The sequence below is a fragment of the Patagioenas fasciata genome, chromosome 1, assembly GCF_037038585.1.
Source record: "Patagioenas fasciata isolate bPatFas1 chromosome 1, bPatFas1.hap1, whole genome shotgun sequence".
Taxonomy (NCBI): Eukaryota; Metazoa; Chordata; class Aves; order Columbiformes; family Columbidae; genus Patagioenas; species Patagioenas fasciata.
The window spans coordinates 20,873,254-20,900,145 of NC_092520.1; the positions used below are offsets into that span (position 1 = coordinate 20,873,254).

The 26,892-nt window shown below is 41.3% G+C and overlaps 1 protein-coding gene across 2 annotated transcripts in view; it reads right to left on the reverse strand.

Annotated features, from left to right (window-relative positions):
- ZDHHC20 (zinc finger DHHC-type palmitoyltransferase 20) overlaps positions 1–24,766 on the reverse strand; it is a 49,220-nt gene extending 24,454 nt beyond the window's left edge. Inside the window, exons 1-3 of one of the 2 annotated variants that reach the window (XM_071804159.1) lie at positions 24,541–24,766; positions 6,352–6,378; positions 1,901–1,995 (exon numbers count right to left, since the gene is read on the reverse strand). In XM_071804159.1, the coding sequence (XP_071660260.1) occupies positions 1,901–1,995; positions 6,352–6,378; positions 24,541–24,658 (240 nt within the window). In that variant the 5' untranslated portion in view covers positions 24,659–24,766. The remainder of the gene's footprint in view (positions 1–1,900; positions 1,996–6,351; positions 6,379–24,540) is intronic. The other variant, XM_065830942.2, reaches the window with a different exon arrangement.
- Between the last annotated feature and the right edge of the window lie 2,126 nt (positions 24,767–26,892).

A 26,892-nucleotide genomic window follows, 5' to 3' on the forward strand; every position in this document is an offset into this window, starting at 1 on the left:
GGATTTTGTTTTTCCGAAGAGCTATACTTCTGTTCCAATTTCAGAACTCAATAGGGCCGTGAGACCACAGTCTCTTTGGACAATGGCAGGATATGTTCAAAGCCATCAAAAGTTGGCTGTTACCACACAGCCAACAGAATTTCCAACGAGGTTCTGGCAGTTCTTATTGAAAACAGAAAGAGTCCCTTTGTTTCCTTCCTCCTTCTGGATCTTGTATAATGTCGATTGTTCTTTCTTGTGACAAATGTAAAGGGATTACACTAAGACAACAGCAGCTGCAGAATCCTTTTTTAGTTCAATAGTAAGATCACAGGATGCTATTTGTTTTGCAAGAATGGCTAATTTAAATGACTAAAAATATATACATTTACACTCTTCATACAATGGGGAGATTCTGAAGTCAGGTTTTGTTTTTAAGTAAAACCAGCATAACATACTCACTGGCACATAAACAGAACGGACTTGCCCAGAGAGAGAAAAAGTGGTGGTAGGTTTTATGTTCACTGGGCTTTCACGTGTTTTTTGGTTTTGTGTTGGTTTTTTGTTTCTTTTTTTTTTTTTGGTCTGTTTTTTTGTGGTTTTTTTTTTTAATCTTTCGTTCTCTTTTTTTTTGTTTTTAAAGCTAGCTGCACAAGAAAACTGTATTAAATCTGTTCTACCCCCTAACTTGATACAGGAAATATTAAAGACATGCCATATGCCCAAACCATCCCTTTTACTCACTGAATATTAAAAGCTTGCTACGACATTACTGTAACTACAGGATAAGTACTGTCAGAAGTTTTCTATTATTGAAAACCCAAGCAGACGGTAAAAGTGACTAGGCATTAGCATTATGAAAAGCTCTAGTTCATATAGTTTTACAAAACCTGGAATAACAGGGTTCCAGTCACATTTCAATAAACTAACCTGCTTTATCATTTTCCTATGGAACTATCCCAGATAAAGTCAAAACGAACCACCCTGAAGACAGATCCCTTTCAATGTTTAGGTTTAACTATTCAAGACTAATCTTTTTGCTTAACAAAACAGCAGAATAGTCTTTAGCCTTTTTCTACTTTATATTCTGTAGCTTTCTAAGATACAGATCTCTAAGCCATGATTAAGCACTGCAGAGCAGTGTTTGCTTTTCCTTAGAAGCATGGTTTTAACTCTTTCCAAAAACATTTAAGGTTGACATTAGCACTGGAAGTCAGTCTTGCCAAAAATAAACTCCCATAGAGCGACCAAAACCTCAAGCAGTTTAGCCAATTTAAAAGCTTTATAAAATCGAGGAAGGGAATAATTTTAAATTTGGTGCCAGAATTTAATCCTTACATACACTCGCACGAAAGAAAATAGGAAACAAGGTAAACCATCTCAGGCTTATTGCAATTAACATTTTTCAAAACAAAACTTCTTAGAGTCATCATGCACTCTTTTGTCATTATGTAAAGCTCCTTTATATATTTATTTCTCAATTGTCACTAAACCTTAACCCTTGACTTAGTATTAAGTGGTTCAGTCCTCCAGGTTATGAGTATACATTGAACTACTACTTTTTCTTACTCAAAGGCCAAAACTGCCCCAAATGGAAATATAAAAAGGTTGTCACTGTATTTATAGCTTTTAAAAATTCCAGGTTTCAAGCAAGCTAGTTCATAGCAAACCAGTGTACATGGCTGTCAAACTTTTGATGAATTAGAAGCACACTTCACATAAGGAAATGTCATTACACAAAGTATACACTATTTTAACAGCAATTTGATAATTTTCATTCACGATACACTGTCACGCTGTTCTATTTTAGATAATGAGAAGGGGAAGGTGAATCATGCAGCACTGCAAACAAGTTTCATCACTGCAAACATTTCAGCTATTTATGAAAAAGGCATTGACATTTTTCTAATTTTATATTTACCTCCTTAGAGGGGGATGCAGGAGATGTGAAAATTGTCTTCCAATAGGACCATACAAACATGACAAATGACAGATGAAAAACCACAAGGTAGACAACTGCAATAAAATACAAATAAGAGTTGGGTGAATATACCTGAAAAGAACAAGAAATAAAATCCTTCATCTTTGATGAGGGCTAAACTACTGCACTATGAATGACCTCATAAAATTAAGTTATATAAAACCCCCTTCCCTGGCTAGACTTGGCAGACTAGAAGTATTCTCTAGGAAAGAAAAAAAAAAAATAATCAAATTGCCAAAAGTGATGGTTGCTATTCCTCAAAAAAAAATAATGTGGTTTCTTTTTTGTACCATTCCAAAAAGGCTTTGAAGGAAAAAAAGAAAATCATCTAACCAACAAAAACCCCAACAGAACTGAACACAGATTCACACGTGACATGTAAGTGACATTGTGTATAATGAAGATGCTACAATTCCATTCTAGATTGTAGTATCATATTTGATAACTGACCTACAGAATTCCATTTAATTTCTATTTCTAATAGAAACAGCATAGTATTGTGCCATTGCAGAACGCACTGGTCATCAGTGACAGTAAAACCTCCAAACCAGGGGTTTGGAGAGGGCTGCACTCCCAGATGAGAGCTGTCTGCAAGTTAACAGTTGTCTGGTCGTCTTCTTTCAAATCATCACAGGAATATAATCTGGAACAGCTGTGCTATTATAGACACCGCGGCAACAAAATGTAGGTGGCTTTAGCAGGAGCTCAATCAATTTGTGAATGGATCTGTGTGATACGGTTGCCTTAAAGGCCAGAGACCCAGACGTTATGACCCAGGAAGCTTCCTCCAATCTTCTTTCCTCTAACAGTTTATTTTACCACTTGTGGAGAGGAAACAGATCAGTTGTGCCAGAACAACAAGCCCCAGAAAAGAAGTCACACTAAATATTTACATTATCTTCACTTATATTATCTTCAGTTGCAGGAAGAAGGAAACTTGACCTACTTTCCCGTGCACATGAAGAGAGTCCTTTAGGAAGCTGTACAACATGCTGCATGGATGGTTCGGGAGCTTCCAATAGCTCCGAAAATGCATATGCACAGTTGCAAAAGACATGATCCTAAATAATCATCTTTCAGGATTTTCACTGCTTGTTACAGTAAAAACCCAAACAAACTGTATTTGAGCTGTCTTCAGAGAATTATGCTTTTTACCTTTGCATCCAACTTCTCTAACCTTACAGACAGATTGGGTAAATTCTCAGCTGTGGAGCTGACTGAAAATGCAAAGCAGCAAAATGTTTTTTTAAAGTCATCCTAAAATTGTCATCCTGACAGGAGAGAACTTGTGTATCACTCTACTAGGCACTGTATAATTAGAAATTATCTTTTATTAAAAACATACTATACGCATCCAAACATAATGTGGTTAAGCAATTAAAGGATGAGAAAATGGTTTGGAATAATGGACACAAAATTGGAGCGGAATCAGCTGCGCAGATCAGAGCTTTGGGGAAGAAGAGAGTGAGAGGAGTTGAAAGAAAATGAGATTCAGGGAAGGGCAAGGCACAGCAAAACTAACACAGTAAACAGTTCTATTCTATCCATAAAAATCACCCCCAGAATTCAAATTCTTCTGAAGGATTCTTTTCAGTGCACACACAATACTTCAAAGAGCAGAACCTCCAAGTCTTATCACAGGCTGTAAGTGTCCCACCACCACACAGAACAACAGGCACCAAGGCTAGCTGCAGCACGGGTACAGGTCTGTGCTGGTGCTGCCAGTATCTATTAGAAAGACGCAGCTGTTAAAGCGCTCTTGCACTTATGCAAGAATTGTGATCTTGCAATCTGTCACCTCATTAAAAGCCAAAGGCCTGTCCTCCACAGCCAAGCTGGGGCAACTCAAGGAAGAGCAAGACTTTTCCAGCTGTTCCAGTGACAGGCACCTCTCAGTCTAGAAGAGGAAGAGCCTGCAGCCGGCAGTCCGTAACCTGCCCTGCACAGAATAAATCCTTGCCTTTTTTCCCCACTCCTGTGCTGCCATTCCTACTGCAATTACAGGTATCTCTCCTGTCAGTGCTCCCCAGGAAATGAGAGGGAGGGAACAGAACATTTTTGATGGCTTTACTTCAGCAGTCCATCTACCCACTGTTTTAGGCAGCAGTATCTCCTCTGCAAACTGCTCCCTGAAGCATCCTCCATCAGTTTCCAGTACAAATATATACCAGCTTTATTTTCATTCAGCTCTTTTAATTACAAACTAGATGGAAAATACACCAAAAATCTCAAACCCTAATATCTGCCAGTTTAGCCAGGCTCAAAGTCATGAGGAAGTCCTGGCTAAGCTAAGGGAATCCAGGATTCTTGATGCCACACCGTGACCCAGTGAAGTCACTTCTCTTTAAAGGCACTGATGCATATTAGACCATAATTTATACCCTCAGGAGGACAGTGTCTGAAGACATGCTCTTAGGAGGATTTAGCATATTTAAAGAGGATGCTAAGATTTGCCCTTAACATACTTTTCTGAATCATTCTTAACACTTCTAAAACGGAGTCAGACTACGGAGAGGTAATAATCTATAATAGAAGTATATTATATTGTTAGGAGAGATTCAGAGTTGACTTTATTCCCATTTCCTAATGGATATAAAGCTACACAAGAATATGAAATTACAAAGAAATAATTAGCCTTAATGGGGTCAAGAAATCACCACTAATTTAACCAAGTTATAATTAAATACTGGATCAAAAGGATTTCAACACTGTACACTGAAATATGGAGCAAAATATATTTAGTAAGATGCACATTACTGATTTATATACCAATGTTACTGGTACTTTGGCTTTGTGACTCTTCCGATGTTATTTCCTGGATATCGTGAATTAGCTTATAAGAACTTCATAAAAACTTACAACAGCTTTCATTTGAAATTAAAAAAAAAGACTTCACATCTCATTTTAAGATCAACCTCCATGGTAAAGAAACTCATGTATGCAGAATGCCTGTGACATGATTTGGAATTGAAGGTGCAAAAAGCGTGCAGGTGACAGCTATTAAAAGCCTAACAGTCAGGTTCCAACGATGCTGTCAGTCTCATTAATTAATCAAGCATTTTCTCCTCTGGTAGATTTAAGAGCACCTGATTCAGTCAGACAGGCACCATGTTGGCATTAAAGCCAGAGATGTGACAGGGATCATTGCTCTGCAGGCTTCCTTAACTAAGACATAGATTTTGCCTTTCTGGAAGAAACTAGAAAATATAACTTATTCATATACAGGTCAACAGTAAAACACAGCGAGCAGCAATCCGCAGAATTTTGTGGAGTCTAGGTGAAGCCCAGCTGTGCATTGTGGTGTAAAAACACAAGGTTAAGACACAGCTCCCATCCTGAAAGGCTTACAGCTTATTTTGGAGGTTTTCCTACAATTTCACCTCTTCATAAGAAGAAGACAGACAACAGATCAAGTCAAGGTTCCTTCCTTTCATAGTGTTCTTCTGAACGTTCCCCAACAGGAGAAAAGCTGCTATTAGCTCTAAATTCTATGCCCTTTCGCAAAAATATTTAAGAGATAAGAGCCTCTTACCCGTGATCTCATGCTCTGAAGACTGTGCTTTGTGCACAGTCAAACTACAAATCTATACTTAATCTACTGCTCATGTGCCCCCAATAAGCTGAAATAACTCCCAAACAAACACCCCAGCAAACATTTGTATTTTTACAGGAAAAAAAAATAGTCTTACAAAAAAACCTCTGTATTTTGAATTCCTGAAACTGAATCATCCTTTTGGCTATTTTTTGTTCACAATTAAAAGAAGAGGAAGAACAAGAACACCGGATTTTTTTTTTGTCAGTTTGTGTCTCTGTAAGTACTACTCACTATGGTATATACTCGTCAAAGCCAATAAGAAGACAAGTAAAGTTTGTCAAAACAAGGCCTTGACAACTTGACCTGGAAAATTAAAATTATAATGTGCAGCAACCTTTGAAATGGTTCTATTTTGCACAGTTCTAACCAGTCCTAAAGAAGGGAGTTCTGAAGAATCTGGTAAGCTTTTTGGAAAATGGCAAGCAGCAAACCAACAATTCTTCCTCTTCCAAAAGTCTTTCAGGTCACAGGGTGCATTCAATAAAAAGAAATTGGATTTGTGGGTCTGCTGCAGTTCCTTCTTTCTTCTCCTTTTTCTGTTCTTAGAAGGTACCCATCTAAAAATATTTGCAAACCTAAATCATAGTTGCATTACTTACAGGTCTTGTCATTATCCCAAGCTTGCGGCACTAGAAGCTAAACAAACTCAACCTCGCAATATTTACCTTGTTTCTTAGCACTAACTACTCATTACACAGAGCTTACACATAAAGGAGTACATTTAAATTTAACGTCCCTTAAGACTTGTGTGCAATAAAACTATTCACATCTTAAAAACACAAAAAAATTAAATTACCTTTTTCTGCAGTTGAAGAAATAGTAACTGGAAGAGAAAAAAAAAAAGAGATATATGGTAAGTAAATCCATAGTGAATCAAATGTTTGGCTGTAAGTCAGATATATGAGACAGCTGACTTGTTCCAAAATGCACTTCAGGTGTTAGCAGAGCCTCCCTAACCCGCTCTGGGATACAGCAGTAGTTCATATTCCTCCTGCCAGCGCTTGAGGCTTGGTGAGTCAGTGGAGGAGCTGAGGAGATCCGGTTCCAAGCAAGCACACTCCTTTTCACAGACATTAATTAGATCATAGTTTATGGATGTTCTCTATCAGATATGCAACTAGCAAAGTTTTCTGAGGCATGTAAACAATTAGGCCAATAGGTGTACCACTGGAAAGCAGAAAATGAAATAAAGTTCTTACAGAAGACCCTGTGAAACTGTTACATGTAACCTACTTCCCTCTCGGTTTTTTTCCCCCACCACTTCTCTCTTCCTGTCACACACTATTTTTGACTTATTTTCCCTGATCTGAATTCTTCAGGCATAGTTAAAACCTCTCCACTTCCTTCTCTCGTATGTCCTCATCTCCTTTTAGCCCAACTGCAAATTCTGTTGTTCAAATCTACCTCATATACTGCCTGACTAGTACATCCTCCTGCCTCCAGGCTTCTCCAAAACCTTCGCACGTCACTCATCAGTTCACATAAGATGCTGAACAGGGAGCTACTGTACATTGCAGGTCACTCATCAGTTCAGGTAAGATGCTGAACAGGGAGCTTCTGTACTTCTTGGGTCGCTCTGTTCATGTCACTCCTCGTCCTTAGAAGCTGAACTCCTGAAATTCTACAAGGAAAAGATATTTTCCCAACTCTTCATCTCATACAGCAAATTTAACCTTCTGGTCATCAGCATGAGCAAAAGGTTAAGAGAACACACCCTCCTACTGCAGTTCACCTCACTCCACACTGCCTCCTCTCACTCAGCTCTGACATTTCTACAGTCTGTCTCTCTGCCAGCTCAAAGGATTTTTTTCCTGATGCACACCAGAATTTTAATCTGCAAGGCTCCCTTCTGAAGGGTTACTTTGGTCACAAAGGTGGCATGTGGCTCACCTGACTGCAGATATCTATAGTAGAAGGGTTTGCAACTATATTATGCAACCATGCCTCTTCTTATAGTCAACAAGAGATGCAATGAGGTGGTATCTCAATGTATAGATGACATGTTTTTGTGCAGATTTTTTTTTCCTTCTCCCCCTCCTCTTTCTTTAAAATATCCACTTGGCACCCTTTTTCCATCCATGGAAGCCTCTAGTAAGTAAATGGAAAAAGTTCCAGTTCCTTCCACATAAAGAAGAAAGAAATTACCATTTAGAATAAACAAGGTTGGCTTCAAACTAAAGGAGGTCAGCCCTAAAGAATACCTTCATTTCACATTAGTTATGCATACTTTCACATCCTCCTCCCATGCTCCCGTCTGAAACAGAGACACAATTCACACAGGAAAGCAGACCTGATGCACACAATTACCTGCAAAGTCTGCATGTGAGTGTAGGAACAGGTCCAGTTGTGTCATGATATAATCCCAGTACTGTTTCAGTGCATGCTACAGGAGTTGCATTGTTTTTAAAGCAAATCCTATGAGTGTTTTAACATGAAATTTTATTAATGTGTTATTTCTCTAGTTAAAACTCCTTAACAACACAAGGAAAAGATAAAATAATTTAAAATGTGAAAATTACAACAAGTCTGCTGAGCAGGGTTGTTTGCTCAATTAAAAAAAATACTTAAAGTACTTCAGCTGAAGTATTGTCTTTGGCTTCTCATGTGTCTTAAGTAAAGACCTTTGCACACAGCTGGACAAACATGTATTTCCCTAGACAAGAAACACAAAAGAGTTCTTAATTATCCTCTAATGGGTTGGGAGAATGTCTTCATCTATAAAACTACAGGAAAATTTTTGTAAGCAATCCTGCTTAAAGAGTCCCATGATCTGTAGCATCATTTCTGCTCTTCGTACAAAACAAAATTGTGAGCCAAATTTGATATTTGAATACTCAAAATAATGAACAGTCTTTACATGCAGAAAAAGCTAAAGATTATATCACCTCTGAAACTTCATCAAAAAGATCCCTAAATAAACTTCATAAAAATTAATTAAAGCTTCACAGCACCAAAAGATAATATTCTCTTTCATACCTAGGTCTCTTAGGTTAGAATGCAGTTATTACACTGTGCAGAACAATTTTAGTTTGGCAAACTCCTGCAGGTAAAAGTCAGCACTTAAACACCTGTGATTTTCATCCTGTCTTACCATCCTGAGATTAATTAAAAATAAAATATGGCCAGTTCTCTTCTGCCTCCAAAGTCCATGCAAGTTAAGTGTTCTGCTTCTATCCTTTTCATTGTTATTTCCATTGTCAGATAAATTAAGTAACAATCCTACTACTTGTCCAAATTCACTCAGCAAATGACAAATCAACACTTTTACAGGATCTTTATACTACTAAGAGAAGCCTTCTTTTAAATAAGTTAATATTTACTCTTGACATAAACCAGACCTTTAAGTATTTGCCAGGCTGGCAATGTAACAAGCAGCTTTATACCATCAAGAAATCAATTATAGCTTTTCAACTCTGGTTCAGGGAAAAAAAACCCAAACAAAAACCAAACAACACCGAACAAGACATTACCATTGTGTCCCACTCTCCCTGGCCTGTAGTTTTAAGTTCCAAGCTTAACTCTCTGTTCTTTTCTCCTCTTACATATTGCTGTCAGCTTCCACTAAATTAATAGCATTTTTACTTTAAACATTTCTAAAACACATTTTATTGTTTGGGGAGGGGATGAGGGAAAAACTAGCACTGCCTTTTTGCTTCCTGATATTTTTTTTAACAAAATAAGCACTGCATATGATTATATATGTTAACCTCAGGATCCAACAAAACTATAAACTGGATACAATGCACTGGCACAAGTTAATACCTTCAATACTGCAGTCAACATAAGCCTGTCCATATTTCAGAAATGTAAGTACTGTTCTTTTGAGGATTTTAAAATATATCTCCACAGTCTATTTCTCAGCTACAAAGAGGCAAAATAAGAGAAAAAGTATTCTTAGGATTGGCTTCTTAAAATTAACTTCTGGTTTCTCAATCAGACTTAGGAAGTTCCAGCAAGATATTGCTGGGGAAGGACAAAAAAATATGACTAGACAGTGCAAGCTGCAGTTCACTGCAAAGAGCTCAGAAGCAGATGTTCACGTGCCCACACACACAATGAGTTGCCGCAATGGTGTCATAATTTCAAAGGATTCACCATCTCAGCAGTTACAACACCAAGCAAAGCAAACAAAATGAACAAGCTCTGTCTGACTGACCGCAGCACAGGGCTTTACTTTGACTAACTCAGGGGTTCCAAAATTGGCGGGACTGAGGAAGGAGCGCAGCAAAGCCTGCCAGCGAAGAGAGGTCAACAGGCCTACACTGAACTTCATGCTGCTGCCGCTTGTCCAGGGCTGCACAGGCCCAACACGCTCTGCTCGCCAGTCCTGCACCACCGAGCAGCTCACACATTAAACCTCCCAGCGCTTTGTGCTCTGCAATATGAAATACACAAAACTAAGTGTGTGGTTTTACTTTCTACACAATACTACCTCCAGAATACACTATATAGCCTTTTATTAAGTTGGATTAAAACATACTTTTTAACTTAGCTAAGCAGAAATTCTAAGTTTAGCTTTATCAGAGGAAGAAGTTATCTTAGTTCTGATTTAGACACTTAGCATCACCCCCGGCAAGAAAGACACTTTTTTCTTCATGACCCCAGTTGTTTGTTATACCTCCATCTAGACACTCTTCCTTACATTGTTGTCTGTTATCTTGCATCTCACCTATGTCACAGGAATCAAAGAGGCGGAAGCCTAGAGATTATCACAGGAAACAATCCTGCAGACATAGGGACATCATTAGTTGTATAACAAATGAGACTGGGGGAAAATGTCATTTGTTGGAAGCATTCTTCTTGGAGTACAAACTGACAGAGGAGCAAATTTCAGAAAGCTCTAGAGAATTTTTAAAGCTGCCTCAAGGAAACTTCCCAGAACATCTTGGAAGATCAAGTATGTTTAGGGAGCTGGTCTGCTTTCAGTTTCACGTTTATTTTCAGGATTGCTATGAAGCGTTCAAGCATGTTCCAAATCACTACATAATATGAAAAAAACCCAAATCTCTCTATTCTGAAGCAAAGAGGTGGAATGATCTGCCAAGTCCTTGAAGGGGCAGGCTAAAAGAAGATGCATTCACCTTCAACCTTGGAAGAAGAACCCCCCACACCACATCTCCCTACTCCCCTAAAAGGCATGTTCCAATCAAAGCTAGATATGCTCCTTGCAAAGCAAGAAATTAAACTGCAAATAATATAGAAGCATAGAAAAGGAAAATAACCGATCTTGTTACTGATGTGCTATGTTTATTTCTCCCTACCCCCTCCCACAATGGCTCCATGCAGGACTCATACTTTGGGTATCACAGCCTTTCCATAAATCTCAAGAGTAACATTCACATTTTGGCTGACATTCCTCACGGGTGGGAAGAAGAGAGTGAAAAATGTGCAGTTGCATCCCTTCACCAGAGGTACAGCCTTAACTTTTCTCTGTTTTTCAGGAGAAGGGTTAAAATACATACATACATGCATACACACACAAGCACGTATTTCCAGAAGTTACCAGTACTGAAACTCAACAGGAACTCCCCAAGGGCATTACCCTATCTGCAAATGGAAGCACCGCTGACATTATCCCAAAGTTTCCGTTAGTTCACAGAATGGCATTTAATTGAAAGCATAACTTAGAATGATGGTAACATAATTCCCATTGGCAAAGGCAGACCTTAATCACTCACAAGACCGTAGAAACATTACTTACTGACACAAGAGGACAATGAGTGAATTTCCTTGAGCAAATACTCATTTGACTTCTGTTACAGGACCGTGCCAGGGCATTAAGACCTTAGCACCTCTCCACTGTTCTCTGAAAACCATAATTCTGTGATCTTTCCACAATGAGCTATTTCTTATTTCCTGACTGGCAGGCACCCACTAGGTGCTTTCCTCCCTAAGCAGCAGGGAGTTGTTTTTAGATAAATGACTCAAGATGACTGAGTTGACAGCATCATGCAGCCAAAAGCCAACGCAGCAAGATGTTGCCAGGTCCCTGCTGAAAGGCTATGGGGGCCCAGGAATTGTGCACATGACTTGCCACCAGCTGGAATGAACATCCTCTGCAGCAGTGTGAGCTGCATGAACCTAGAATTGTTTTATCTTCATATTCATATAGATTGACTATTTACTCCAGTTCTCCAGGAATAAGACACTGGTTTCCCCTCAGTGCGCTGCTAAGTCATTCAGAAAGTAATGTTTTAGAGAACAGACCCCAGTGGCAGCACTGCCTGGGGCTGGTCTGCAGCACGGCTGCATCGCTACCCAGCTCAAACACAACACTTTTCTCGGAGGCACAACTTGTGGTGGACAATTCTTGCTGCAACTCTTGCCCACTCTCCTGTGGCAGACAGACATGACAAAAGCAAGAACTTGCCTTCCCAGGCACTTCGTCTCAGATCTGAGCCACCACTGAAGGCAAATTTGAATGATCACAAACTGCGGGAAATCGCAGTGATGAAAAGTGGATGGCAGTGAACGGGCTCTTGCTGTCCTGGGTCACACACCGTGAGTCGTGAGAGGGAAAAGAGACTCTGCCAGGGCCACTAACACTTTAAAGCAGAGCAGCCCTTTCCACCAGCACACGAGCTAAAGCCCAAACTCCTCATGCACACTGTGCTCACCAACAGCACTGGAGTGAGCTCCTCTGCAACTTCAAGGGATCACAAGATGATACCTTTAAAAGCACTGCAAGGAGGGGAGAGGGAAGAAATACAGGGTAGAAGGAGAAAGGAGGAAGAAAATGCATCCAGCAAAGAGACACCTCACTGCAAGGGGGATGCTCTGTTGTTTACAGCCACCAAATATTCTGTGTTCATGATCATAATGCCCATTGCTACAGAATTCAAAGCAGCATTATCATGGATGAGTAAAAAACATTCATATTTCAAATAAGGCAGTTCAAACTGCACTGCAGACCCATTTTATTATTTGTTACCAGACACTGTTATGACTTTTTGTATGGTTAAAACTATATTAACACAATGCTTTCACTATAACGAGTAGGTAAGAGCAGCCAGAGGCTTGCAGCCCAAAAAACATTTTCTTGTCACAAAACCAAAGGAGTTTTATATTTAGCCAAGGTCTTTTCAGCCTCAATGCAGAGAATACATGCATAAATACAAACAAGGCTACAGCAAAAATTAGCATAATCAATGCAAGATACTCCTTGGGTACTGAGTTACATTTAGTGATGAATTAAGCTATGACAACTGAGAAGATTCTGCTGTATATTCTGGGAATAATGAGTTCTGTGCTACCACTTCCACAGTTCAAAAATACAGCTATAAAGACAGATGACTTCTGGAACCCACAAAATTTTACAGACAACTCCTTATCTCTGCCTCTACAAAATATTCCTGAAAGTTACACCAAAGGTCTCCTAATGATTTTCTCATTGAGGGTGCCTGCACATTTTAAATTATTTCAAAACCAGGAGTTACACTTGGTTAGCATGCAGGAGGATGTGTTGCCAGGTCTTAACCTCACAGTCCCAAACGTGTGATCATGCCAAGAACCACAATTTATTAAGAGATGTATCAGCCCAAATAGCTGAAGGTTTTTTCTGCATACGAAGTTAGCATTTGGCTGCAGCAACATACCAGGTTTGCTGTCCCTGAGAAGCACTATTCACTTTCAATTTACTATAATTGCTCAAAAAACCTAATGTAACTTGATTTTCTTCAGCTATTTAATCACTATTGCCACTGCACATTCTATTTGCATTTTGATGGATTTCAAACACCAGCATTACTTCTACACGCTCTCCTCAGCTGCTTACTTGAATTACTTGACATTCTTCATTCAGATCTTTCCCAAAATTTCTACTTTATCGTAACAATAACAGCTTTATCTCCCGGTAGTTTGGAAGTGCTGCACATAAGTTGTTTCCAATGTTGCCTTTAAGCTATCAAACACAGCCAAAAGAAAGCCTGGTTTCTTCTTAAAAGACAAAGAGAGCTCTTACTTGCACGAGTCAGCGAGCTGAGCTCCCTCTGGCACAGGAGAGAATGGGAAAAGACAGAATTGGCAGAAAGACATGGAAACTCAGAAGCATCTGAGTGGAGCTAGCTTATGTCCACACCACTAATTAATTACATTTACATTTGAAGGAGGGGTATTTACACTCAGGCTGGCCAGATCAAGCTCATAGTAACACTATGCTCAAGTATCTGGATTTGTGAAAGGGCTTTTTGTGTTAGGAGTGTCTCCAGTGGTTCTATAGTTAAGACACTACAAGGACACTTGCAAGAGATAGGAGATACAAACAGGATAATCAGCTGGTGTGGACAGAGTGGTAGTATCATATGTTGTAACAGAGTTGTATTATACATGAGATTAGGTGTTCTCCAGGTAATACTAGAAACCATTGATATACTTAAGGTAAAACAAACAAACACACCCTACCAAATCCACAATATATAATTCATTATTGTAAGAGAATTTTTCCGGTAATTAAGGAGTTAGAATTTCATTTCAAAAGAAGAACACTCTTCACTAGTTTGTGGTTGTAACTGCCAGACAGTACCTGGGTTGAATATTAAGGTCACTCAAAGCTGAGTGTCTTAATGGCTCAGAATGCTACAAGTAAATCTATTTACTTCTGCTCTAGACAGATGAAAACAGAGCAACAGTCTTTATTTAACTATTCCACACAGCTGAGCGGTATGATGGCAGGAGAGCAGAGGTGTCAGTTCATGGGGGACAAAAATTCCAGACACAGCTGCTGTGATCCACAGACATGAACCATTGCCTTGTAGGGATCCATTTTATTAATCAGGCACTCTTCTCTGCAATTGGCTTCAGACTCTTCCAAAATCAGTTGCCCATTTACAAGTCCCTCCTCAAATATTAAGACAAAGTCTCCTTGAAAAACTCAGTAGATAAAAATCTCCTTGTAAATCTCATTACAAAGTATTAGGCACTCTGTTTTCTGAGAGAAGGATTTTGCTGCTGCCAAGTTCATTGGGTAATGGGAGAAATCAAACCACCCAACAAGCTGATCTCCTTTAATGCATTAGGTCACTAGATTCCTCAAATGAAGTTATAATTTTTTTTTTTTTTTAGCTTTTGTCAGGCTTGAGTGGTATTTGCCACCTGAGATTACATTTGGAACCACCTATGAGGAGAAGAGCTAGTTTCCTGCCAGCAACACACTAACAACCAGTAAAGTGATTTACATGAACTCCCATTAAGATATTAGTAAGCCAACCTTTTGCATTTAAGGAAGTTTTGAAAACTATGTCATTTAAAAACATGTCTATTAGTTGTGGGAAAGTTTAATGGTGAGGAATTAATGTCATCAACATACTAGATTGTAAATATTGATAAACATTTAATGTTATTTTTATTATTAAAATTGAATAAATAAAGGTTCAAAGACTTCTCATGGGGATTTAGAGAATCTGTCCATATATGGCTCATGAAGTTGTTTGATAACAAATGCTGTCATCTTTTGTTGCTGGAGGCTTAGCTGCTTGTTCTTGCAAAACAAAATGTCACTCATTGAACCTTACTTGAACTATCTCAGGACAAACCTTGACTGTAGCTAAAGCTACTTCCTCTAGTTTCTTCGCAAAAAGGAAGACATAACCAGTGATTCCCCATGAACACAACAAAAGGTGCTGCAGGGGTAAAAACCATCAGGAACAACAGGACAGAAAGTTCTGACTAGAGAACAAGATCAGAAGGATGTGGTTTTTTGGTTGCACCAGTTCTCCTTTAACTACCGGATCACTTAGGAACATGAAAAAGTGACAGCACAAAGACTGCATGCGTCACTGCAAAGGGATTTTTGGATACTCCAGAAGAGCTATAATAAAACTTAGAAAGTACTCCAGAGTAGACAGAGAGGCAAGCATACAAAAGAGCATAGCCTATCATCCATATAGCTCTCATTCAGTAATACTGCTCCCAGTAAACGAATAAATAAAATTCTAAGAGTTCACCTGCCTGCTAACCGTTCATCATGTATTCTTGGAAAGCCTTAACTCAGGACTCTGTAAAAAGGTCAGCTGAAACACTATAAATCCTAATGTAACGTGTGCCAAGGGAAGAAATGGTGCTGCTTGCTATACCTCAGAGACGTATTAGGGCTCCCACGGCACAGCGCTGCATGTAACACAGCAGGATAGGCAAACTGCCTTGCAAGAAATGAGTAGAGTATGATGTATGTATGACATCTACTAAGAGAATTAACTTGCGCTGCCATCTTCCCAAGATATCACATATCCTAATACAGTTGCAAGAATATCAACATTTGCAGGTGAAGTACTGGAGAGTGTTTGTGAAGAACAGGAAAGTATTGCCACTAGTTTAATAAAGAAGTCAGAAACCAGAGTTATGGAAAGTTACATCAGGAAAGTGGTTAGTTCTAAACATCTATGACTAAGTGTGAGGTGAACCAGACTCTTAAACCTGCTTCCTCCTGAGAAGCCACACAGAAACGTAAACCAGGATGGGATCAGGAGGTGCAGCCACTTCTCTGAAGACTCCAGAGAAGCCATGCAGCAAGAGGAGAGCACTGTCACACAGTAGGAAAGGAGACTGTCACAAAACCAGGTGGCTGAGGCAGATCAGCGCTGCTCCTGATGCTCTGTGTGTGCTCAACAGCTCTCCCAGACCATCAGTTCTGCTCACAAACAGGGAAGAAGGGAAAAACACAGGATCTTTACAAGCTTAAGAATGTCAGTAGAAAAAAGCCACACAAAAGGAGAGAATGATTTAATCTAGTGCTCACTGGTCTTCAAGCTTCCCTTTGTCTAAATTCTAAATTATTTAAAAATTCAAGCCTACCCTCTGCACCAGATGCTGCTTTATCTTTATCTCAGTGGGTATCTGCCCTGCAACACAAGTAATATCTCTGTATGCAATTACTAGGCTGAACTCGAGCTCTTTTATAAATAATTATTAAAAACAAACAAACAAACATGAAATTTAAGGAGCAACACATTAAACTGATAAAAATACACACACACAAAAGATCCACATGAAAACCCTATGCAGAACTTGCATCCTTTTCCAGATACTATTAAAACAAGCAAACAACAAAACGAACACAAGCCACCCAAATTACCTGCACGTTACTTACAAAGGATTTTTGTAGCAAAACAGAACAGAAAACAAATTTTGCTCTGTTTTGGGTTCTTCTGCAATGTAAATCTGCATGTCACAAGCCCATAGACATTAAAGCCTTCAGGTACCATCAAGCCCAGCATTGTGGAAATACACTTCTGGGTTTTTTTTAATCCAAATTTGACAAACCTAAAAGCAGTGACTACTTGTCAAGAATGGTACAATACCAGGTTCTCTGCATTCACACTATGACAAAGTATTAGCCAAGGCACTTAATCCAAATTTTAAGTCTATCACAGACAACTGCAAACCAGCTTAAAACAATTGCCTGTTTAGCTTGCTTCAAACAAATCATGTCTCTTCCTCTCAAGGTTATTCAGATTTAATCTAAATTTTGGTTCATTGTCTATGCAGCAGCAGCTTGCCTAATTCTAGATGAATTATACTTTCATCTCTCAATTTTTTTGGTCCCAAATAGGCAAAAAGAAAAAAAAAAGAGAAAAAAAAGAAAAAAAAAAAGAGAAAAAAAAGAAAAAAAAAAGAGAAAAAAAAGAAAAAAAAAGAAAAAAAAGAAAAAAGGAAAAAGGAAAAAGGAAAAAGGAAAAAGGAAAAAGGAAAAAGGAAAAAGGAAAAAGGAAAAAGGAAAAAGGAAAAAGGAAAAAGGAAAAAGGAAAAAGGAAAAAGGAAAAAGGAAAAAGGAAAAAGGAAAAAGGAAAAAGGAAAAAGGAAAAAGGAGAAAAGAGAGAAAACGAAAAAAAAAAAGAAAGAGCTCTCTCACTGCTTAGCGCTTCACAAGAGATGCATAAAAATTCCCCACTCTGGAGATGTACACACATTAGGATGCACAACTGAAATACCACAAACAAAAAAAAAACCTGCATAAAACCCTCACTCGATCTCTCTGTAAATCATATAATTAAAATTGTTTCGTGCTTCACATCTGAGACAATGCTGCACCATATATAGCATCAGAGACAGTGCTGCAGAAACTGCAGAGGCAAAGCATGCTGCTCTTGTGATCCCGTTTTCTTTGACAATCTCTTAAGACAATTTTAATAGTCAAAAGGGAACATGAATAAGGAATGGATGAGCCATTTGGTCTTCCAAAAAAAAAAAAAAAAAGGAAAAGCAGATGCTTGAAATGCTGCAGAGGAGGAACCTGATTTTTAGCTCAGCTAAGAGAAGACAGTCAAAGGTTACATAGGAGACACACCAGCGAGGACTGGGGGTGTGGAGGAAGCAGAAGAGGGGGGAAAAGTCATGCGTTTTTTTCTTGACCCAGGACAGGGAGACTTAGGTACAACCCACTGAAAACAATTTAGTGATAGCAGAAGGAGGTAATACTGGAGAATACTGGAGAAGTGGCTAAAAGAGCAAATGTATTTCACCTTGGTGGAGATTCAGCTCACACAGAAAAGTGGCCTGTGGTTACTTCTCAAACGTTTCTATTTAATTTCATACATACCAATGAGAGAAATACGGATACTCTTGTCCTGTTACAGTAAAAATATGTATGAAGTGGGGAGGAGTTAAATGACTTGAGTTGAAAACTCCATTTAAGCTGTTTCAGAAACTCGGGCACCTATTGTTTATAATCTTTGTAAGGAAAGTACATGCTAGACCAGCATAAACTCTTACCAGTTGCAGGAGACTGTTAAACAGAAAGAGTGGGATAAACACTGACGTATTGAACGGATTAAAAACGCACACCGTGAACCCTCAGCATTTACAGGCATGATTTTCAACAGACAACTAGGGTTTCTCCTACTCCTGTTTTCCATCACAGGCAGCCTCAAGTTCCAAAAGTAAAAGCAAGTACAGTCCCATCCAAGTGTTTCACTTCAGCTCAGATACCCATCTTTGTAACACTGTAGATTTTTTTATTATGGAAAGCACGTCTACAATAACTCAAAAATATGAGCTGCTAAAGATCAAGTTTTCAATATTTTTCCACAGACAGCAGAACTTGAAGTTCAAAGTACGCAGAGGGCCAGAGACATCGAAGTGATATCTACTGAAAATAGAAACTTGAAATTCTGGTGCTTTTATTCATAGTGTCTTGTGGGAAGACCGGGAGACTAGTAAGTCATGGAGTAATGTAAAACCCCTGATTAAAAATGAAAGTGCATCTTTAGTTCACTGATCTAACTCTAAAGATATACAGAAAACTCCTACTGTTGTTAGCAGAGAAAAAATTTGAGAGTAGAAAAATTCTTAAGAAACCATTTTTCATTATCTTAAATACTCATACTATCGAAGCCCTTTCAAACCAAGAACAAAAGCTTTATAGCCCACATGAAAAAGGCAATGAAGAAGCACTGCAGCAGTGAGTGATCACAGCTACAACAAAAGAGTAACATCACAAGCAGAGCTCCTGCTTTGGCTCAGACACTGGTGCTCAGCTCCCAGCGTTCCCTAAACCCCTTCCCTCCCCTACTCCAAAGCCATCTTGCGCATGGACCAGTTTTGGCCAAGTTTTGAAACTCAGTGGAGGTGTCACACTAGGTATATGCCAGCCAGTTTCACCAAAGCTGCTGGATCAGTAGAAGAGACAATCCACACTCCCTGTTAGGAGACAGCTGCTCTGAGCTCAAGTGCTGGTTTTCTGCCTGCCCCCCTGGCAAGCTGAGCAACACCCAGCTGGCCACGGCACCACACGTCTTTTTGACCAAATGGCATCTAGAGATCAAGGAAAGATGCCAACTACTGCAGAGCTGTCAGGGACAGTTCAGCAGATACAGGAGGGGAGGGGGGCTGTGGTGGGCACTGCAGACAGAGCACCAGGAGGGAGAAGAGGGACGGAGTCCTCCTGCTGGCAGAAGAGGAAGAGCAGACACAAAACTCCCCAAGAAACCAGGCGGACTAGTTCTGTTGCTCCTGGAACATTTTTTTGATTAGAGGACTGCCAAGAGAACAGATTTCATGCCATATAAAGGGCACATGCCTACCCATCCTTATAAACCAATATAACCAGTACAGTGCAAAGCACCATATAAGAAGATAGATAATCTTTCTACTCCAGCCAAGAGTTTAGCTTTCCAATATACTGGTATACAGTTTGAGCACCTCAACAGGAATTCTGCTGATTTATAATAAAAGGTTTTCATTTAAGGCAATAATACATGCACTTGAGCTGAGACACCTAAGTACATCCAAAGCAGTTAAATTTCTTTATTTTGAAATTCATGAGAGGCACATAAACATAGTTAACTGTTACTAACCATCTAACCTGTTTAAGTTGCTGTTCCCTTTCTTGAAAAGTAACCCTCTTTTCATACGGGAATGCTTTTTGCATGCGTAACATGCAAATGTTGTACTTCAGTGCTGATAGTTCAGCTGTAGCTGGAAATCAGAAGTTACTGATACACTGCTGATAATATCACCTTGCCATTGCTTGGTAGCTACTGAATTTGCATTTTCAGTAGAGATTGCTTCTGGACGAGGCAGATGGAATTACTTTCTCTGTGTTTATGCAACAGACTCTTCAAATGGGAGCATTACAACAGATCACCATGTGCTTCTCATGTGGACTGTGCTACAGGGAAATCAGAGCTCTCTCCCTATTAACAAGAACTACCGCAGTCTCCTGGAACAGTAAGGAGTTCAATTTCTACCATTAACATGAAGTTATGAATTCTAAATTACAAACTGCTTTGTTTGCCAGTATTTTAGACACATTAGACATTACACTGTATTAAAAAAGCAAACCTTTCTGCAAGTAGATGCTACGAAAAGAACACAAAACTAGTTACCCCCATAGCTTTCAAAATCACATTTTCCCACACTTTGCAGAGTTTGAGGCATGAAAACACTCATGCATTTGCAAGACTAGGAAATCTATAAAACAAGCCATTCTTCCTACAACTCTCAGCCCAGAAGAGCCAGGACTGCGCTTTTCAGAACATACAGTTCTTTCTACAGAAGTAAAACCTTAGCCTGAACAAGATTTTTTTTTTAATAAAACCAGACAATACACCTTAATTAGGTTCTGCAGACAACTCAACCAAAATCAACTTATTTGTCTTTTTCTCCATGCAGACTGCACTACCACACTCTGCTAGTGTTCTAGCCTGTAGGAAACAGGCTGGCTTCACTCATCAACTCCTACTACATGTCAGAACAGTGTGTTCTGACCATCGTCTAGCCAGCCTGTATTACCGCAAATCACCTACAAAAATGTTCACGATTGGTGATAAGATACAAGTCATCCATAAATGAAAATGGACTGCAAGAGAAGAGCTCCGCTCTTCCTGAGCTTCTGAAGGCTGGGGTAAGCAGACACAATCAGTTCAATTCACTGGCAGCATAATACTGCCATTGTTTACAAAAGCAATGTTAAAAAGCAAAACATGTTTTGATAACAAGAAAGAACACATGGAATTGTTTTAAACTAAAGAAAAGCTATTTTACAATATCCATTATGTATTTCTAGGTGTGCTTTCTTGCAAAAAGAACTCTGGGCAAGTTATGTGTGAAAAGAAGAAATAATCTAACAAGAAAATATTCATTCATGTTTTTCTACTTCAAAACATTCCAAAAAACCTGAATAAGATCTTGCCTCAAGTCTTCTGCAGTTCCTGCAGTTACACACGTTTACAGATTTTTACCACTCTGCTGACATTTCCTCAACTAAACACATTTGAGGAGGAAGGGCTCTTTTCACCTTTCCTATTAGTCTAATAGCTAATTTACCTGATGGTTCACAACTACACAGCAAGAGTGGTCTAAACAAGCCATTGTTCGCCAGCATACAACAGCAACGCTTCAGAGAGATACAAAGATGCTGGCAGTTTCCACGGGAGGAAAACAAGAGACCAGCTCACAAATTGCCTTTCGTCTTATCCACACCAGTCTCTCTCAGTGTTCACAGCCAGTATGCAAGTAATATAATTTAGGGTTATAGGGGAGGCTTAACCGAGTAAACACATACTAGCAGCAAATTACTGAGTAAGACCAAGACCATCAGGCACCAAAAGCAAGATACAGAGGACCTAGCCCAGCAGAGGAGGGTGGGGCAAGCAGCATAGAAAAGTAAAACTGAAAGAAAAAGGAGGATGCGATAAAAGAAGCAGGCCCAACTTCACCACCGTCTGCTTTGATTATTAGGAATCTTTTACAATACTACATTAAGCTTGACCTACTAACTGAATACACATATTTAACCTTTAATACATGAGCAGGGACTGCAAGGAGGAAAAAAACCAGGGAGAAACGGGGGAATGAAAGCTTTCTCTCTTCCTTCCTCCTTGTTAGCGTCATGTCTTACCAGTTATCAAATCTTTAAGAATAACCTTTTAAAAAACACTGGTGTCTGTGTGGTTTCGATTTCTTTTACTCTCAGTATTTACTTGAAATTTTCTATTGTGTCTCCTTTTTTCTAAAGCTTCCCTTCTGCCATCTGTCTTTCCGTTACACATATTGTGCCCTTTGCCAAAGCCGCAGAAGTGCAAGAAGCCATGAGCCCCGCTTCTGCACCTGCTGTACGAGAACATCTGCAGAGACCAGCGTCACCTCATTCAGCAGCAGTGTGCTAAAGACATGTCCTTGCTCCTCCTCACAATACACAGCTCAGTGGTTTTCAAACCAAAAATCAAACATAAGTAGCACTGGGAGAAAGTAAACATACCTGCAAAAAGAAACAGAAAAACCTGTATTTTGCTATAAATTCTCTCTGCCAGTTTGAACTCAACTGCAGTGTAAAAGAAAATCACACAAATAAAAATGAATGACCAAAAAAACCATCAAAATACCAAACCCACCAAGCAAAAAATCACAAACCCTCTTTCGTCCCCCTTGATGAAATGACCTTTTATCAGGAGCAAAACCAAAATTCAACGGGCTAAAAACAAACAAACAAAAAAAACACAAGAAAAACCCACAAAAACCACAAACGAAACCCACAACATACAAAACTCAGAGAGAAATAAAATCCTTGGTCACTGAGTATGATTTAGACAGGTAACAACTGTAAGATTCAGTGACAGCAATAAAAATAAGTAATTTTCTTATTAAACATCACTTTTTCTTAATAGTCTGTATGTGCTGATGTTAAGAATAAAGCTGATTTGTGAGAAAAAGTGTCACACATCTAGAAACCAGATTTGTAGAAGTAAAAGTTCTCGCATAAATAGGAGCCAACCATCTCAATAATTTTTACACAAACGAAACCCTAATGAACTCAGAAGGGTCTTTGCAGATTCTCTGTGCCTGCAAAGGAGAAATTATTCACCAGCACCCAGTCCCGACCCACTCTGTGATCAAGACACATAGCTGGGACTTCGTAGGTCAAGGTTCTGTTCTCAGCTCAGAGACCACCTGTGCGACCCTGGGCAATTCTCTTTGCTTAAGAGAATAAATGCATAGCCCTAATCTGCCTTTTGTCATTCCGGGGAGACACTAATGGGTACAGAAAACCTTCACACCCCACCTGTAAAACGTGAGTTCTATAACCTCTCCCACAGCCCCTCTCAGGACTACTGTTAACAACCCCCCATGACCCAGACCTCCAGTGTTGAAGATTGTCTAAATTTTGATTCTAAGTGTTTATAGTTTTAATAACAATTTTCTCAGAAAACCAGTATTATTTACTCACAAAGCCAGACTACTAAACCATAGCAATCTGGCAAGTTTGGATACACTGACATATTTGCAGCTCTTTCATATCCACATTTCACACAACAGCTCAAAAAGCATTGTTTTACAACTATATTTCCGCTATTTTAAGTCCAAATAACTTTTGGTCTGTGGTTTATGTTCCAGACCACATACAAAAAGCTAACACAAAAGGCAGCGAAATACCATGGGCATTCAAAAAGTTATCCAAAAACTAAGTCCTCCAGAAAAAAAAAGTAACTGATTATTTCTAATGACAGGATGTATTGACGAGTCTGCCCAGATATAAAGTATCTGCAAGCCTCTTATTTTTAGCTAGGCATATCAAAGCACGTATTTTACAGAAATACAAGAACCTACAAACACGAGGCAGACCTATATGAAGCTTAAATATTCTTCGTACTTTTTTTTCTTCTCAGCTTCTTTACTTAAACATGCCAAATGCTCAGTAACGCGTTCCTTAGTTTTCCTACGCTGATTGCAAGTTTTACCAAGTGACAAATACTGCACATCACTGCACTGCTCCGTTCACCCTCCCTGTAGAAAGCCAACCTCCTCCTGCAGACAGATAAGGGTAAATATCATCCTGACCGACACCTACTGCAAGTCACATTTACATAATGCTAAGCCCTCGTCCAGAAAGCCTTGACGTGGTCTGACAAAACCCCATAAGCCCTAAATCCTTCCCCTTGTTCGATTAAGTGGGATGTTTCCAGCTTCATTATGCTTCGATGACACTGGACTTCTTAATTAGAAGCGGGGGTGAGAGGGCAAGGAATAAATACACCCATAAGGTGGTCAAGGAGTTGATACATCAGGAAGATTAACAACAGAAAAACAGAGAGGGAAACTTCTCCCGGGTCGACATGAGGGGCAGAGACCCCACGAGGGCTCTGCAGCCCATGGAGCCCGGGGGTCTCTGTCCCTCAACGGCTCCCCGAGGGGCCCGTCCCCAAGCGAAGCCTCCGAACCTCCCGTCTGGGCCTCTTTCTCCTCCCCCGTCCCCGTCCCTCACTTCACAGGAACCCGGGCCGGGACCCGCCGCCATGCGGCACTTGAAGGACCGCTCCCGCCGTCCTCGCCCGCGGCCCCCGGAGAACAAACAGGTAAACCCGGCTCCGGAGGAAGCGCCCGAGGGGAGGCGGGTGTCCCCTCGCCCTCCTGAAGGAGCACCTGGGGCGGACGGAGACACAGGAAACCCCGCCGGGGCGCTCGGAAGAAGAGGCCCCCGGAGCAGGCGGGTGGTGAGGGGTCCTCCCCGCCCCGCCGGCAGCTGCCGGACCCGCGACCCTCCCCATTCACTCACACACACACAGCTCCACCACGTAGGCGTAGTAGGACCAGGCCACGACCAGGGCGATGAAGGCCACGGGCACCCAGGCCAGCACCTTCTGGCAACACTTGAGGACGTGGGACGGCGCCATCTTCCCTGCCGGGCCGCCGCAGGAGGCATCGGCGCCGGCGCTGCAACGGGCGGCGGCTGCAGCTACGGCCGCCGCTGCGAAGCCGGGCCCGGGCGGGCGGGCGGTCAGGCCCTGGGCGGGCCGCTAGTGGGCGGGAGAGGGGCGGCTCCGGCGTCCGCCACCGCCTCCTTCCCGCGGGCGCCTTCAGCGTCCCGCCGCCCTCCGCCCGCACCTCATGCTGCCCTCCGCGGAAGGGAGGCGAGCACGTCACGCTCTCACGGGCGAGGTCGGTCGCGGAGGTTTCATTCTGCACCGGTGAGGCCGTTTTGGGGCGGGATCCTCCCCAGTCATAAAAACTGGTCTGAAACCTCAGCGCTGCTCTGCTGCGGTCCAGGCAGGACGGGTCGGTGCCGGCCACCCCGGGCACAAAGGCGCTGGTCACAGGATCACAGAATGTCAGGGGTTGGAAGGGACCTCAAAAGATCATCCAGTCCAATCCCCTCGCCGGAGCAGGAACACGCAGATGAGGTTACACAGGAAGGTGTCCAGACGGGTTTTGAATGTCACCACAGAAGGAGACTCAACCCCCGTGGGCAGCCTGTTCCAGTGTTCTGTCACCCTCACTTGAGAAGAAGTTTCTTCTCGTATTTAAGTGGAACCTCCTGTGTTCCAGCTTGTACCCGTCGCCCCTTGTCCTATCATTGGTTGTCACCGAGAAGAACCTGGCTCCATCCTCGTGACACTCACCCTTTACATGTTTATAAACGTTAATAAGGTCACCTCTCAGTCTCCTCTAAGCTAAAGAGCCCCAGCTCCCTCAGCCTTTCCTCATACGGGAGACGCTCCACTCCATCATCTTTGTTGGTCCGGGTGCGGGCAGCCATACCTGGGGCCCTGCCGGGCTGTTACCTCCTGCTCACCGAGTCCTGGCATTTACAGGGCTCAAATAGCTTGTTAGATGCAGCGATATTTGTTTCTAAATAACTTACTGTACTGCTTTCGGAACTTCAGCTGGGGCAGCACCACGACCTTCCTGAAAGGCATCGCCACCGCCGCTGCTTTGCGGGGCTGATCCTCTTGACCGTGCACGTTTTTAATGTTTGAATTGTTTAGCCTTACTACAGCGTTCCTATCGTCTGGGTCCCCAGGCCTGGGGCGGCCCGAGGCGTGGCAAAACCCCGATGTCCCTTCAAACCCAGAGGGTGCCGGTGCCGGGTGCGCGGCCCCTCGCTGGCGGGCAGTGAGCGGCCCCGGCGGCGGCTCCCGCGGGGCTGCGGCGCCACCTGGCGGCGGCGGCGGGGCCGACGGAGCCGCCCGGACCCGGACCCGGACCCGGACCCGGACCCGGACCCGGACCCGGACCCGGACCCGGACCCGGACCCGGACCCGGACCCGGACCCGGACCCGGACCGCGGTGCCGGGAGTCCCAGCCGCGGGGAAGCGCTGCGTGGAGCATCTCCCTTATGAAGAAAGGCTGAGGGAGCTGCGTCTCTTTAGCCTGGAGGAGACTGAGGGGTGACCGCATTAATGTTTACAAATATGGTTGCGTGGATGTCACCTTGGTTGTGGGGACTAGTTGCTCTAGAGAAGCACTATAAAGGACACAGCAGTCTGGATTGAATGTGAGCTGGGAAATTTTGGGCTGGTTTGCATGTCAGGGATATTGTTAAAGTATTCCAGCTTCTCTCATCTTCATTCTGTTTGTTAAAGCCATAAAAAACATGCAATAGCTGCTTGCATGTGTTTTCCTGCAAGATCTCAAGGGAGTTTTAACACTTAACCTCAAGAGAATAGGAACAGATTTAAATGTTTAGTGTTCTAATAATGAATATTTGTTAATAGTCCTCTCAGAAGTAACAGATTTTACCTTTGAAGGGGTGTGGGATGAATGGAAACAAATGTAGCAAATAAATTAGCTTTTTGTATTGGAGCACAATATGGGCAGGTGCAGAAGTTGCACGGAGTCTACATGGTACCTTTGTAACAAAAGTGATATTAGAGGGATGCAGTTATATCAGCCTGGATATGCTGCAGGTTAGTTTGGGCCAGTGAGCATCTCCAAACAAAATCTGGTATTAATCCTTTAAATTATGGGATGTTATTAGGAGTGTCAGAAATATGGAATGAAATATGGAATGTCAGAAATGAATTTTTCTGGACTACATTCAGAGTGTGAGTCTTCTGTACTGCTTGCCCAGCAAAACTTGCCTGGCCCACTGGCTGCCTGGCAAACATCATGGAAACAGGAGAGAAGG